Source organism: Dasypus novemcinctus, chromosome 7, assembly GCF_030445035.2.
Source record: "Dasypus novemcinctus isolate mDasNov1 chromosome 7, mDasNov1.1.hap2, whole genome shotgun sequence".
NCBI lineage: Eukaryota > Metazoa > Chordata > Mammalia > Cingulata > Dasypodidae > Dasypus > Dasypus novemcinctus.
In genome coordinates, this window is record NC_080679.1 from 5,690,820 (window position 1) to 5,703,973 (window position 13,154).

Sequence of the window (13,154 nt, forward strand, 5' to 3'; positions counted from 1 at the left end):
ACCCAGGGATTTCCTGATTTGTAGACGCCTCCTCTGGGTGCCAAGGTGGACTCCGTGTTTGAGGAGGAGCCTGGGGGCTGGATCCCGGGGAGGGCGCCTCAATCCAGAAGGGGTGGGAGCCACCCGAGGCCTTAGCGGTCAGCTAAGGGACCCAGGACTTCTGACCCACACGTGTGTCCTCTAATGGAGCATGAACCAAAGGGGAGCAGCACCCCAGGACCCAGCAAGAATTCTTTATTGTCTCCTTGGAGACAAACACGGTGCCTGGTTTAGGATGAGTGATGAGGAGCGGGGAGCCTGTGCCAGTCCTGCACAGGGGCCCTGCTAGAGACTCGGGGTGCTCTGGCACAGGCCTGGTGCACTCTGTGCCACGGCGTGAGCTAGGAGCACAGCGGACACCACCCTCACTTGGGGGGCCACCTGGGAGCTGGCCGCCCGCGTTCTGTGTGGGGTCTTCCCTGCATGTTCCGCTAAAAAAAGTCTAAGAATAAGGGGAGCTTAATCGCTGTAGAACCCTGCCGACTACGCCAAAATGTTTTGCTAAGGAAGAAGCAGAAACTGGAAATGCTAGGCAAAGGCAACTTTATTCAATTGAATGAGTTTCAGGTTATAGCAAATGATTGTAACACTTGCACAATTACAGAAAAGAAGAGTAACTAAAGACATAGGAAAGAATAAAGTATATACAACCGCTCTCCAAACTGGGGGAAAACACAACATCTGATCTCACACAAGGCCAGGAAGTCCCTTTGAGGCCAGAGTCCCAACTGGAAAAATGGTCCCAGGCAGAGTGTCCTCTCCTGGGTGAGACTTCAACTGGCAGCTTGGGGACCATCCCTTTTAAGGGGTCCCAAACCGCAGAACTCCAATGAGTCTGGCAACTCGTGAGGAATGACCACGTCGAAAGTAACCGAATCCATTTTGGGGGAGGGGGACAGTGGTCAGCCCTCCACAGGAGAGACGCGCTGTCTCGTGGGATCTTTGTTCTGTTCTATTCCTGGTATGCTGAACAGGAACATAAAGGCTTTCAGTTCTTAGTTTACAGAGGATACAAACAGGACGTGCAAATGCCACGTCCAGTGACTTGTTCCTTTCAGACATTTGTTTTTTGGTTGATAGGTGAGAGGGTTGCCTGCATAGCAACATTGCAACATTCCAAAGGACAAGTAATGGTTTACAATTTAAGGCTAAAATAGCAGACACTATAGATGAGAAGGCTTATGAATTCACAATTCTTAATAACTTTCTTATAGTACATCATCCTGCAGATCCTTCCGGGTGGACCCCATCTGCGTGAAAACTGCCTTCTGCACCAAGGGCCCAGGAAGCAGGGAAATCCTGGCCAGAGAGGCCGCTTCCTAGTGAGGCCTCCTCCTGGGAGGGGCCTGGGAGTCCTGGCAATGGGGGCGGGGAGAACTGAGGGGACAAGGAGCCTGAGGCCAGACAGGAGGGGACGCCAGCTGCCAACACAGCTCAGCCTGGCAGAAGGGGCCCACCAGGCTCCTCCGTGCGCACCGCTCATGTGTGCCACTCCTCTGGAAGACTACGCAGGACCAGCCAGCGTTAGGGCAGCCCAGGGAAGTTTCCAGAAAGCTCCTGGTCGCCTCCTCTGAGAGCTCGGAACCGCCGGGGCAGGAGGCCTTCCTCCTGCCTGTACAGATGTCCCGTCAGTCCAGCGGCCCGGGAGGCGCCTCCAGAGCCCAAGGCCGTGTCCGTTGACAACCCGGCCGGCGCCAGCCCCGGGGGTGAGCACCGGCTCCAGGAGAACAAACAAGAAAAACAGAGCGCATGGCGCGGGGGCGGGTCTCGGCGGGCCCTCGTGGGGCGGGTTGCGGGAGCAGCTCCGGAGCCCCCCGGCCCCTGGCTGCCCGCCCGCTGCCCGGGTCAGGGCTCCTGGGCGGGGCCGAAGGGCCGGGTCCACTTGGACACGTCCAGGAAGACGGCGGAGGCGCCGTGGTAGAGCCAGAGGCGGGGCAGCGCGCCCCGGCGCGTCCACACGTCGCGCGCGCGGTCGTAGGCCTCCATCTCCACGCGGTAGTCGCCGCCCAGGCCCTGCCAGCGGCCGCCCGTGGCGTAGAGCGCGGCCCCCAGCGGCACCAGCGCGCCGTTCTCGTGCAGGCTGTGCAGGGGCTGCACCTGCGGGGCGCGCGCTCAGCGGGCCGCCTCCGCCCGCGCTCCTCCCCGCGCGTCCCGCCTCCGCCCGTGCCATTCTCGGGGGTGGGGGGCAGCGCCCCCTTCCCGACGGGCATCCCCAGGGCGCTTCCACCCCCTCGCCCGCCCCGCGCTCGCCCATCTCGGAGGTTGGGGAGTGGAGGGGGCGTGGGGAGCCGAGCTTCCCAGCGGCGCCCGAGGGGAGCACGTGACCTGCGCCCTGAGAAGCCCGGGGTCCCCGGATCCACCCCTGCACCCCGGCCTTGCCCTGGCACTTCAGGGTGAGGGCCCCAGCCTCCCGGAGGCTGCAGGGAGAGGAAGAAGCTTCCAGAAGGGCCCGGGTGGGCATGATGGAAGGGGGGCCGCGGAGGCGGCCTCCAGTGAAGATGGGTCATGGGGTGTCCGCCCCTTGCTGTCCCCCCGCTGGGAAAGAACAGCTCCCGCCGCACCGATTCCCGCGTCCCTTCGGGGTTGCGCTGGGTGGGAGTTTGCGGTCTCCGCCTCGTCTCCCCTCCACGGTCAGTGTCTCCTGGCAGACCCCCAGGTCTCCCCATACCCCGCCCCTCTGCGGGGCCTCGCTACCAGGGAAGGTACGGGCCCGGGGCAGCCCTGCGGGTGGGGGGGGCACAGGGTGCGGGGCGGCCCTGCGGGCGGGGGGGGCACTGGAGCGGGGTGGCCCTGCGGGCGGGGGGGCACTGGAGCAGGGCGGCCCTGCGGGCGGGGGGGCACTGGAGCGGGGCGGCCCTGCGGGCGGGGCAGGCCTACCTTCTGCCACACGTTGGCCCCGGGGTCGTACATGTAAACCTTCTTGGTGTTGTCGCCCACCAGGAAGAGGGTCCCGTGCAGCGCGGCGCAGCGCGGCGACGACAGGTACTTGGGGAGGAAGGGCGAGGCGATCACACTCCAGGCGTCTGTGGGGACAGGGGGTCACAGGCTGCCCGGCAGGGAGGGGCTTGTGGGGAGCCATCCTGGGCAAGGCGCCCCCGTGGCTGGGGTCTGCTTGGAGCCCCTGGGCCTCGGTCTCTCGACCCCGCCCCACCTGGCACCAAGCCTGCACCTTCCACGCAGCGCAGGGAGCGGCCCCCGTCCCCGTCGCGCGCCCGTCCCTTTTCAGCCATGTTAGGGCTAGAGTCCTGCAGGGAGGCACGGGCGCCCCTACCCCATGGTGCCCACACCCCCCACTTGGCCCTGGCCCACCTGTTCCCCGGCTGTAGCCACCTGTCCCCCTGTCCCCTGGGCAGCCTCCTCCACCCCACAGTCACGTTGGGGCTGGGCCAGTGGGCCCTAGTCCTCATCTGGCTCCCCACCCCCCCCGAGGTGCCCCCCAGTGGCCTGCACATCTGGAGCGCTGTGGGGAGGAGCCAGTACCTCCTTGCCCCACTCCCTGCCCCCCTGGTGCCTGGCCCCGGTCCCTCTACCCCCGATAGCCCCCACCCCCCGTGGCCGTGCCCCCACCCGCCCCGTCCCCCCCCACGCCCACCTGTGGCGGGGCTGTAGCACTGCAAGGCCAGTGCGTTGTACTTGCAGGCGCTGGAGCCCACCAGGTAGAGCCGGCCCCGGCAGCCCGCGGCCGAGAAGTTGCTGACGTACTTGAGGGCCGGGCTGACGGGCGTCCAGCTGTCCGTGTAGGGGTCGTAGCTCTCCACCTCCACCACGTCCAGGGCGGTGCCTGGTGGGGGGCAGGCCTGGCTGGGTGGGGTCGGCCGCGGGTGGGCCAGGGCCAAGGGGAGGGTTCCGGGACCCTCAGGGTTCTGAGAGCAGCTACGGGAGGACCTTGAGGGGCAGCAGGGAGCACCCTGAGTGGGCCGGAGGGGACAGCAGGGGTGCTGTCCCCACTTCACAGAGGGGGAAACTGAGGCTCAGAGCGGTCTGGCCTGGAGCTGTGGAGTCAGCGCCGGGCTCCCGGCAGCCCCGCGGCCGCTTCCGGAGGCAGCTTGCTGGACGAGGCGGAAGGCGCCGGCACGCGCCCAGTGTCCGGCTCCAGCAGCTCCTGCCACCAGCAGGTCCCCGGCTTCTAGGAGGGGCTGACAGCCTGCTTGCCCCCCTTTGCCCCTCCAGGCCCACCCACCCTGCTCTCTGCTCCATGAGGCTTCAGGAGACCCCCCAGATCTGAGGGAGGGGAGCGAGTGGGTGTGAGCCCCCCCCCCCGTGCTCTCTCACAGGTGCCTGGGGCTGGCCGGCTTTCTTCCGTGAAGGCCACCGCCCCAGCCGTCTACCCCAGACACTCTGAGCGTCTCCTCCCAGCTCTGGTCACTGCACTCCCTGTGGGCCTTGGTCACAGGACCTCTGCCACCCGAGCTGGTGACTGCAAAACCCCACGGGTCCCAGTACCCACAGTGCTGTAAATCAAGCCCCCCAAAGCATGGTGAAGCCCCCAGGGCAAGGAGACCCACAGTAGGCCCCTCTGCTGTCACTCACGTCTCCATCCCCAGTCCAAGGACAGAAACCTGCCTCATCCCCTGATGCAAGTTTAAGGCAAGGAGCCACCAGGGGCACCCAGGATCACTCAGGAGCCACCAGGGACCCAGGAGCACCCAGGGGTCAGTTGCATATGGATAATAAGGAATGCTGCAGGCTGAGCAAGGGTTTCCAGGCGTGGTTGGCTTGGTGGTCTCTGCCAGCAGCTCGAGTCTCCAGCGCCCGACGCGGCACCCTGGGGTCTGCTCAGCCTGTTTCCTCTGCCTCCCTGCGCAGACCCAGCCTGCACCTCCTCAGCACGTCCGGGGGCAGGTGGGGCGGCCAAGGCCGGGTGGGGGCCCTGGGTGGGGTCTCTGTGCTAAACCAGACCAGAGCTCCCAGGGCAGGCGCGGTACCTCTGTGGCCCCGGGGGGACGGGGCAGAGCGGTGGGCAGCTTTGCCGCAGGGTGGGAGGCTCCCAGGCCGGGAGGGGGTGGGGGGAGGCCTCACCTCCGATGGCGTAAATCTCTCCGTTGAGGGCCGCGCTGGCGTGATTGGTGCGGGCCCTGCGCATGGGCGCCACGGGCCTCCAGGCCGCCTCCTTCAGCGGGAAGCACCAGGCCTGGGTGGTCGACCAGGTGTCCGTCTTGGTGCCCCGTGAGCCACCTGCTGGGAGAGGCTCATTCTGCAGGGACGCCCTCCCGCCCGGGGGCTCTGGACCAGCACCCATCCTGCCGGCGCCCACCCCCCACACCAGGCCGTGTGGTTCTGGACACACGCGCCTCCGTGTTGACCGGCGTGGGACAGGGGTCCAGAAGGGGCCCCCCAACCCCATGAACAAGTGGAAGGAGATCCCGGTTTCAGACCCCCCATCAGGGAGGCTTTTCCCCCAGCGACTCCCACAGGGAACCCCGGCCTCGAAAAGCTCAGAGAGCAGAGCAGACCCCCACGTGGCCCAGTCCCTTCTGGGGAGCCCCTGGCCATGGGTGCACAGCAGGGGCCTCAGGCCCACATTGGATGGTGGACACGGGGCGGCTTGTGCACGCACGTGTGGACTGAGATTTTCACACATGTGGAAAGCTCCAGAAGAGTGAGCTACCACGGAGCCCCAGAGCCAAAGGGCGGCTCCTCCACTGGACTCGTGTGGTTGGAGGGGTGCAGAGAGCGGGTGCCAGCTTCCCGGCGGCCCCAAGCCGCCCACCTGTGACATAGATGTCGTTGTTGAGCGCCGCCAGGGAGAAGCCCCACTTGTGGTAGTCGGGGAAGTCGGGGAGCGCCATCCACGTCTCTGGCAGGAGGAGAGGGGAGGGGTGAGGGCCGGCCTGTGCCCGCCTGCGACGGAAGCCCCTCGGCGCCCAGCCCCGGGCCTCTGAGCCCCCTCGCTGCTCTTCCGCGCAGTGGGTGGTGGTGTCCCCTCGCCGGCAGGGTAGGGCATGGACATGGGGCGGGACTCAGCAGGACACGGGTGGGGGTGACGGGCGGCTTGGGGTGCCCGGCTTGCTGCACCCTGCCTGGCCCCCGGGGGCCTCCACCTGCCCCTTGGAGACCGGCCCCCAGACCGCACAGCAGACTGCACACGGGCTTCGCCGAGGGCTGGCTGGGCTCTAGCGCCTGCCCTGCCCCTGCCCTTGACCCACTGACCCTGAGCGGCGCATCCGGCCCAGGCCTGGGATAACGGGTTTAGGGGCCTGATCTCTGGGTGTCTGGCAGGTCACTACACAGACATCATTCTTTCCTTCCTTCATTTGTCCATCCCGGAATCAGACGTGGGCTGTGCAGCAGGCAGAGCAGAGTTCAAAGCCCGGCTCTTGTGCACCAGCTTTGTGCCCTGCGCAGGGCTCAGCCTCAGTTTCCTTGTCTGTGAAATGGGGTGATGCCTTCCTCTTGGGGCAGGATGCGGGTTACTATTGCTATTGTGCGGGATGGGGCAAAGTGTTTAGGATGGCTCTGCCTCCTTGGAGCTTCATGGGGTAAACTGAGGCGAGAGATGAGAAAAAGCTTAAAAAAAAAAAAAGCAAAATGAGACAATAAATGTGAGGATGATAAAGTCCTGTAAATGGACACATTTGGGCTGCTGGTGGGGGCTGTGCAAGGGACCCAGGCCAGGGGGATGTGCCTCAGGGAGGGCTCGGCTGTGGACTGTCATGGCAGTTTGATATTATTTATGAGTCCCAAAAAAAAGAGAAAAATTCTCTTTGTAAACTTGTCTGCTCCTCGGGGTGTGATCCTCTTTGGTTGCATTATATTCAAAGGTTTTACATTTCCTTGTTGAGATTAGGGCTCGGATTCCACCGTGCCAGTAGGGCATACTCGCCCCTTGGTCGGCTATATAAATGGGCTTTCCCTCCAGAAGACGTGGAAGGAGAGAGCGCCATCAGCCTGGAAGAGGAGAGAACTTGGTCGTTTCGGTCCTGCCACGGGACAGAAAGGAGAAGGTTCAAAGCCCCAGGGAGAGGGACAAGCCCTGCGCCAGCCGACAGCTGAGACCGGAAGAAGCTGGGCCCACTGAAACTTGAGAGGAAGAGGAAGGGGAGACCCGGCAGCGATCCCCGCCTTCTTACTTTAACCCGTGGCAACAGGCTTTGGGGAGCGAGCAGCCTTGAGCTCTCTTTAGAACAGGGGATCTTAACCTTTGTGGTGCCACGGACCCCTTTGCCAGTCAGGTGAAAACCACGGACCCCTTACTAAGTCCACATTGTACTGTGTTATTTAATCAGCCTGTCACACCCGCACCAACATGGCCCCGCAGGAATCAGGTTTTTTTGAATTTCGATTCAAACTCACGGACCCCTTGTGAAGAATGCTTTCTTTAGGGCCTGGTATCTGTAAGCTCCTACCCCAGAGAAATACCCTGTATAAAAGCCAACAGATTGCGGGACGTTTGCATCAGCGCCCCTTTGGCTGACTGGTACAACAGTTGACAACGATTTTCGGGACATGCCGAATTCCCGGCCTCCTGGCGGCCTGCCGGCTGAGCCACAGCAGAGCCTGGCACCGGGGGCCGGGACGCAGTGTCCCCCTGACTCATGCCTGTGTCATCCCGGGGCGGGCATCCCCAGCAGTCGCCGTTCTCTGCCCCCAGGGCCCTCCCCACCGGGTCCGAGGGACAGCTGCCCCTGGCTCGAGCCAGCATTGCTCATCGCCTGACGTCAGCCCCCGGTCCCCTCTCCTTGGCCCCTGGCCCCGGACAGCGGCCTCAGGTCTCCCCCAGCCCTCCGGCCAGTGACACGAGGGGATGGCCGGTGACCTGCCGGTCAGCCCGGGCCCCACCCCTTCAGCCGCATCCAGGGTCCCCGCAGACCTGCCCCCCACCCCAAGTTCCCCTTCCCTCCTCCACTCCTGCCAGGCAGCCCTGCTTGGCCGTGGTCCCGGCAGGCCTGGCCCTGGGTCTGTCACGGTCTCTCTTCTCAGTACCGGGAGGGTCCCGGGAGCCCGTGTCACAGAGGAGGAAACTGAGGCTCAGGGGTGGGGTCCTGCTCATGGGCCGGGATCAGAATCTCAGGAGCTGAGCCCGAACGGCGCCTTCAGCCCCTCCCAGGAGGCTGCACCCCCTTGTATCCCCATCCTCCCCGGAGGCCCTGCCTGCATCGGCCCCCGGGGCAGGGGTGCTGAAAGCAGGAGCCAGCCTGGCTGCCCTCCCTCCCACATGGCGCAGCCTGGGGCCCCAGAGCCTAAAGGGCCCAAGTCAGGGGCTCTGGCTGCGGGCAGACGGGCCGCAGAGCCCCCCACTGCCCGTCTCCCTCCCTACCCGTTGTGACTAGCCTGCAGCCCCCTGGGTCCCCTGGCACGCAGGCTGGGGGTCAGGGCAGGCGCCCCCTGCCCTGTGAGATGGCCTCCGTGGCCTCGCTTCGGGGTGGAGGGCTACTCACTGGCCTTGGTGTCATAGAAGGCGACGTTTGCGGAGTGGGCCGTGGGCTCCTCGCCGCCGTCCTCGCCCTCCTCCAGCGCCCGCCCGCCCACCACCACCAGCACCTCCTCCAGCTTCTGCGGAAGGCCCGGCAGCTCCTGTCGGCCGAAAGGATGGGGTCAGGGGACAGCGGGGTGGCCCCCCGGCCGAGGGTCTCCAGGCGGGTGCCACCTGCTGTTTGGCTGCACCAGGACGGCCCACCCGGGAGGCGAGTGCTGGAAGGTTCCATGCTGGAGGGTACTTAGTCACTGCCCAGAGCTCCTGGGACCCCAAGCCCCCTACTCCCCAGCCCTGCCTGAGAAACATCGACCTGAGCTCCCTGGAGGGAGGCCCTGGGGCCCATCAGCTCCTTGTGTCGTTTCATCAGGACCTGTCCCTGGCCTGCTGCCAGCAGGAAGAGGCACCCCATAAATGTGCGAGCAGCTTGCTCCGGGGCAGGTGGCAGCAGGCCACCCTGCTTATCTGAGCCTCTTTGCCCTAAAGAGCCACCACTTTGCCACCACTTTGCTAAAGTGGTGGTTCCTTCCTGGATTGATTTCCCTCCTTCTTTCCCTGTTGAGCTCCTGTCCCTCCTTGAAGGCCCAGCTCAAATGCTGCCTCCTCTGGAGAGCCCTCCCTGACTGCCTGTCCCTGGCCCAGCACCAGCTGTCCTCACACAGCTTCATCCCCGCCGAGCCGTGGGCTCCTTCAGGATGGGGACTGTGCCTGAGAGGAGAACGGAGGGAGGCTCGCCCTCCCAGCGAAGGGGCGTGCGGTGCAGTTCAAGGTTGGGGGCACCTCGGGGGTACCCCTCCTGTATTCTGTGTCAGGTTGAATCATGTACCCCAGGAAGAAGCACACGCCTAACGCACTCCTGAGCCAACGTCAGGAAGAGCTTCTGAAGACGTTATTTTTGGCTCCGGGGTGGCCGCCTGAGTCAGGCTGAGCCGTCACCCTTCACTGGAGCCTTCTAGGGAGCGAGCCGCGGGAGGGGCCCAGTGGAAGCAGCTGGCGGTCAGCGGAACCCCGAGGAGAGGACACCGCCCCGTGACGGGAAAGCGCGGAACCCGAGGGTGGCCGTCAGCCAGGGCGCGCCGACCCCCTGCTGCTCGCCAGCCCGTTGTGCAGGGGCTGCTTCCGCAGCCGGGAAACGAAGGCCCCCTCCCTCCCCGGGCAGGAGGGTCTCTGGGCCTCCTCTCTCATCCCGGTGGTGGGAGCTCCGGAGCCCGGCCCCTCGCCCCCGACTCCCCCGCCCCCACTCACCACACCGGGGCCCTGGGACAGGGCTGCCCGACACGCCTCTGAGTCCTGGAGCAGCGGCTCGGTGGTCAGCAGCCGCTGCAGGCAGGGCCCGGGCAGGGCGTCCAGGTGCACCAGGCCGAGCAGCTCGGGCAGGTGGGCGGCCCGGGCCGGACGGTCGTGGCGCACCCAGCGCAGCAGCGCCTCGAGCCGGCTCTGTTCCGGCTGCACCTGCAGCAGGTCTCCGGCCAGGCAGGCGGCCAGCCGCTCCCGGGGCAGCTCCAGGAACTCGTCCTCCCGGGCCACCGCCTCGAAGTTCTCCCGCAGGAAGGCCCAGGCCTTGGCCGCCACGCCCAGCAGCCCCTGCTGCTCCCCGAACTCACAGATGCCCAGGCAATTGGCAGCGTCCAGCTGCTGCTGCAGGTAGCGGCCGCAGACCTTCTGCACGGCGGGGAAGTGCAGGCGCGCGGCCGTGCGCGTCAGGGCCTCCACGTTGCCCTGGGTGACGGTCAGCCGGCCCGTGTACACGAAGTCCACCAGCTGCGCCACCATGGCCGGCTCCACGTCCCGCAGCTCCACGCGGGCCGAGAAGCTCTCCGCAAAGTTGCCCGCGAACATGGCGTGGAAGTAGGGGCTGCTCAGCGCCAGCAGACCGCGGTGGCAGGGCAGCTCCTGGCCGCCCACCAGCAGCGTGACGTCGGCCAGCTTGGGCTGGGAGCGCAGGCGCTGCAGGCCGTCCAGCATGTCCTGGGCGTGGGAGGGCAGGTGGAACTCCAGGTCCTCCACGTTCCGCACCATGGCTGCCAGGGCCAGCGCTGGGCCCTGCCCGCTCACGGGGTAAACGGCTGGGCACCGGCGAGCAGCTAGGGGGAGAAGGGTGCGTCAGCCATGGGTGGGCGGTCTTGTCTGCCGGAGTCACCTGTCTATCAGTCCTTTCCATCCCTGAACAAGCATCGCCGGCGCATCGGTGATGAGCAAAGCGCTTTACCCACCGTCTCTTTTAACCTGGCCTTGAGGGTTCCCTGCACGGCAGGTGGTTCTGGGTCGCAGCGTCGCCCTGGAATTCCCGCCCACCTGGGACCTGGGCAGGTGACCTGATTTGGAACTAGGGTCTTGATGTAATCAAGTTGAGGCCACACTGGAACGGGCGGGCCCGAAATTCAGCACCTGGCGTCCTCACACGGCCGGGCCGGACAAGAAGACGCAGGGGCGATGCCAACTGAAGGAGGCAGAGTCTAGAAGCTCCAGCTACGGCCAAGGCCTGCGGCCACCAGCAGAAGCCGAGGCAGCGGCGTGGCCCCTTGGGGCCTCCGGAAGGAGCCAGCGGGGCTAGCACCTTGAGTCCGGCCATCTCCAGAACTGCAAGGCTCTAAACCCCTGCTGCTCCAAGCAGCCTGGTTTGGGAACTTCCTCATGGCAGCCCTGGAGGCTTAGTGCCCAGTACACGTGTTATTCCCATTTTACAGCGAGGAAATCAAGGCTCAGGGAGGGCGGGAGTGAGGGCAGGACAAGGGCAGCCAGAGAGCCACAGCCCTGCACCTCCTCGAAAGCTCCAGGCCCCTCGACTGGGGGATCCCCCTACCCAACCCCCAGACAGCCTTCTGTTCCCAGGTCAGTGCCTGGGAAGTGCTGGGGTCATTTGAGAAAGGCTTCCTGTGCTGATGATTCTCCCCATCTGTGGTTACGTGGCACCTTGGCCTGCCACGACCTTGCTGGGTGGCCTTGGGTGGACCACAGCCCTCTCTGGTCGCCTGATTCCTCATCTGCAGAGAATGGCAGTGACCAGAGCCCGAGGGATCGCCCCGCACAGCCAACTCTGATACACGTCCAGACCTGCTCACGCCTCACAGCGGTCCTAAGAGGTGGCTGCTGTAACTGTCCCTGCTTCAAGTGGGGAAACTGAGGCAAAAGGGCTGAAGTCACTTGCCCAAGACCACCAAGCTAGGAAGTGGTGGAGTCGGGGTACGCGCTCAGAGCCGGGCTCTGTAGCCCCATTTGCACATCGCAAAGTCCAGAGCGCTGAAGACAAACAGCCAAAGGAAACTTTCTGGAGGGGAATTTCAAAACACATAGTGGGTTCCAATCAGCCCACTTCCGGGTCGATTTCCCTATGTGTGCATTTATTTATGTTCTTCTGGAATTTTACCCTAAGAAAGCTGTCCCCCAAAAAAGAAAAGATGCGGCCCATCCACCAGGGGGCGCCTTGCAGAGCCGTTGGACGAAGGCGCGTTGTCGCCGTGCCAGCGCGGGCGAGGGCACAAATGCTGGGTGAGGTAAGCAGGATGGCAATGACAAAGGGAACTGGGAAGCTGTGGACCCTGGTGGGAAGGAGCACGGCCAGCCTTCCAGAAGCAACGATGCTGTGCCTGGGCAGGGGAAGCGTGGCCCCCCCACTTCCAGATCTCCAAAGGCCCGTCTCCAGGCTGCCAGGAGGGGGTTACCCAAAGTGCCCACTCTACGTGGGCTCGGGCCACTCTGGATGGGTCAGGGGGCCAGTGGGGTCCCCGCTGAGTGTCCATCCTGCCGGGCCCCTCGCAGGGGGGAGTTCTGGCCCCAAAGGTGGCCCTGTCCCCCCCAGGGAGGACAGAAGACTAGCCAGAACCTCGCGGGCGGCGACGGGGTGGGGGGTGGCTTCCCTGGGCCTCGCATTCCGGCCATTGCTGGGATCCCTGTGTCCGGCTGCGACAGCAACAGGGGCCAGCAGGCGGTGGGGGGGTGGGGGGCTCGGCCACATTCCTACTGGCACCTGCCGCCCTGCTGTCCCCAGCGTGGAATGTAGCTTCGGGGGCCCTGACCCTCCCAGGAATGAGGAGGGTCCTTGGAACACAGCTGCCAGCTGGCGTCCCCGGACCAGACTGGGCCATGGGGGATTCGGGAGCCGGGCCCGGCCAGGAGCAAGGAGGCCTGAGCACAGCGACAGCAGAGGTGGTCTCGGCTGGGGCCGCAGCCTGGCCAGCATGGCCTGGCCACAGTCAGAAGCGTGGGTCCAGGCTCCCACCGGCCGCCCGCGCAGTCGCCCTTGCCCCTTGCCCTCGGAGGGAAGCAGGCTTGCTGACTGCGCACCCCACCCCAAGGGGCCCGGCTTGGCCAGCGTGGGGGTCTCTCTCCAGAGCACCAGGGCTGCCCAAGCATGAGCCCTGAGCCCCCGCGCCCCCAGGTCCCCACCTCTCCCCTCCACTGCCCCCTCTCGGAGCCCCCCGGCCCTACCTGGCAGAGGGTGGCTGGCCTCGGCTGCTGTGAACGGGCCTGAGAACAGGACTGCCCAGCGGCAAGGGCTGGGGCGGGCCTGGCGGGCGCGGCCGGGCCACGTGGGGGGAGAGGGTATTTTTAGCCTCTGCCCGCAGAGGGAGGCAGGGCAACGGGGATGGGCTGGCGGGGAAGAGTGATGTGATGACGCCTCCCGCTGTGCCCACCCTGGAAGTCCACACGGGCGCGTCACACCAGGAGCCCGAGGCCTTGGCGTGACCCTGGGACCAGCCGA

General features: G+C 65.4%; 1 protein-coding gene across 2 annotated transcripts; it reads right to left on the reverse strand.

Annotated features, from left to right (window-relative positions):
• Positions 1 to 565: 565 nt before the first annotated feature.
• On the reverse strand, positions 566 to 12,954 carry KLHL30 (kelch like family member 30). Of its 2 annotated transcripts, none has more exons than XM_058299791.1 (8): positions 12,881 to 12,954; positions 9,698 to 10,536; positions 8,418 to 8,553; positions 5,750 to 5,836; positions 5,059 to 5,214; positions 3,632 to 3,820; positions 2,917 to 3,024; positions 566 to 2,136 (listed from the first exon to the last, which is right to left on the reverse strand). In XM_058299791.1, the coding sequence occupies exons 2-8, from the start codon at positions 10,469 to 10,471 to the stop codon at positions 1,544 to 1,546; spliced, it is 2,043 nt and encodes a 680-aa protein (XP_058155774.1). In that variant the 5' UTR covers positions 10,472 to 10,536; positions 12,881 to 12,954; the 3' UTR covers positions 566 to 1,543. The 2 variants fall into 2 exon arrangements, with proteins under 2 accessions (XP_058155774.1, XP_058155775.1); XM_058299792.1 differs by having other exon boundaries at positions 1,803 to 2,136; positions 2,917 to 3,062.
• Between the last annotated feature and the right edge of the window lie 200 nt (positions 12,955 to 13,154).

Excerpts from the sequence above, each read along its gene's own strand:
- KLHL30 (XM_058299791.1), bottom strand. The coding sequence starts at position 10,471 with ATGGTGCGGAACGTGGAGGACCTGGAGTTCCACCTGCCCTCCCACGCC. Across the intron at positions 5,837-8,417 it reads CTTCTATGACACCAAGGCCA|AGACGTGGATGGCGCTCCCC; the intron begins GTGAGTAGCCCT and ends TCCTCCTGCCAG. Across the intron at positions 3,025-3,631 it reads GTGCTACAGCCCCGCCACAG|TACCTGTCGTCGCCGCGCTG; the intron begins GTGGGCGTGGGG and ends TTCCTCCCCAAG.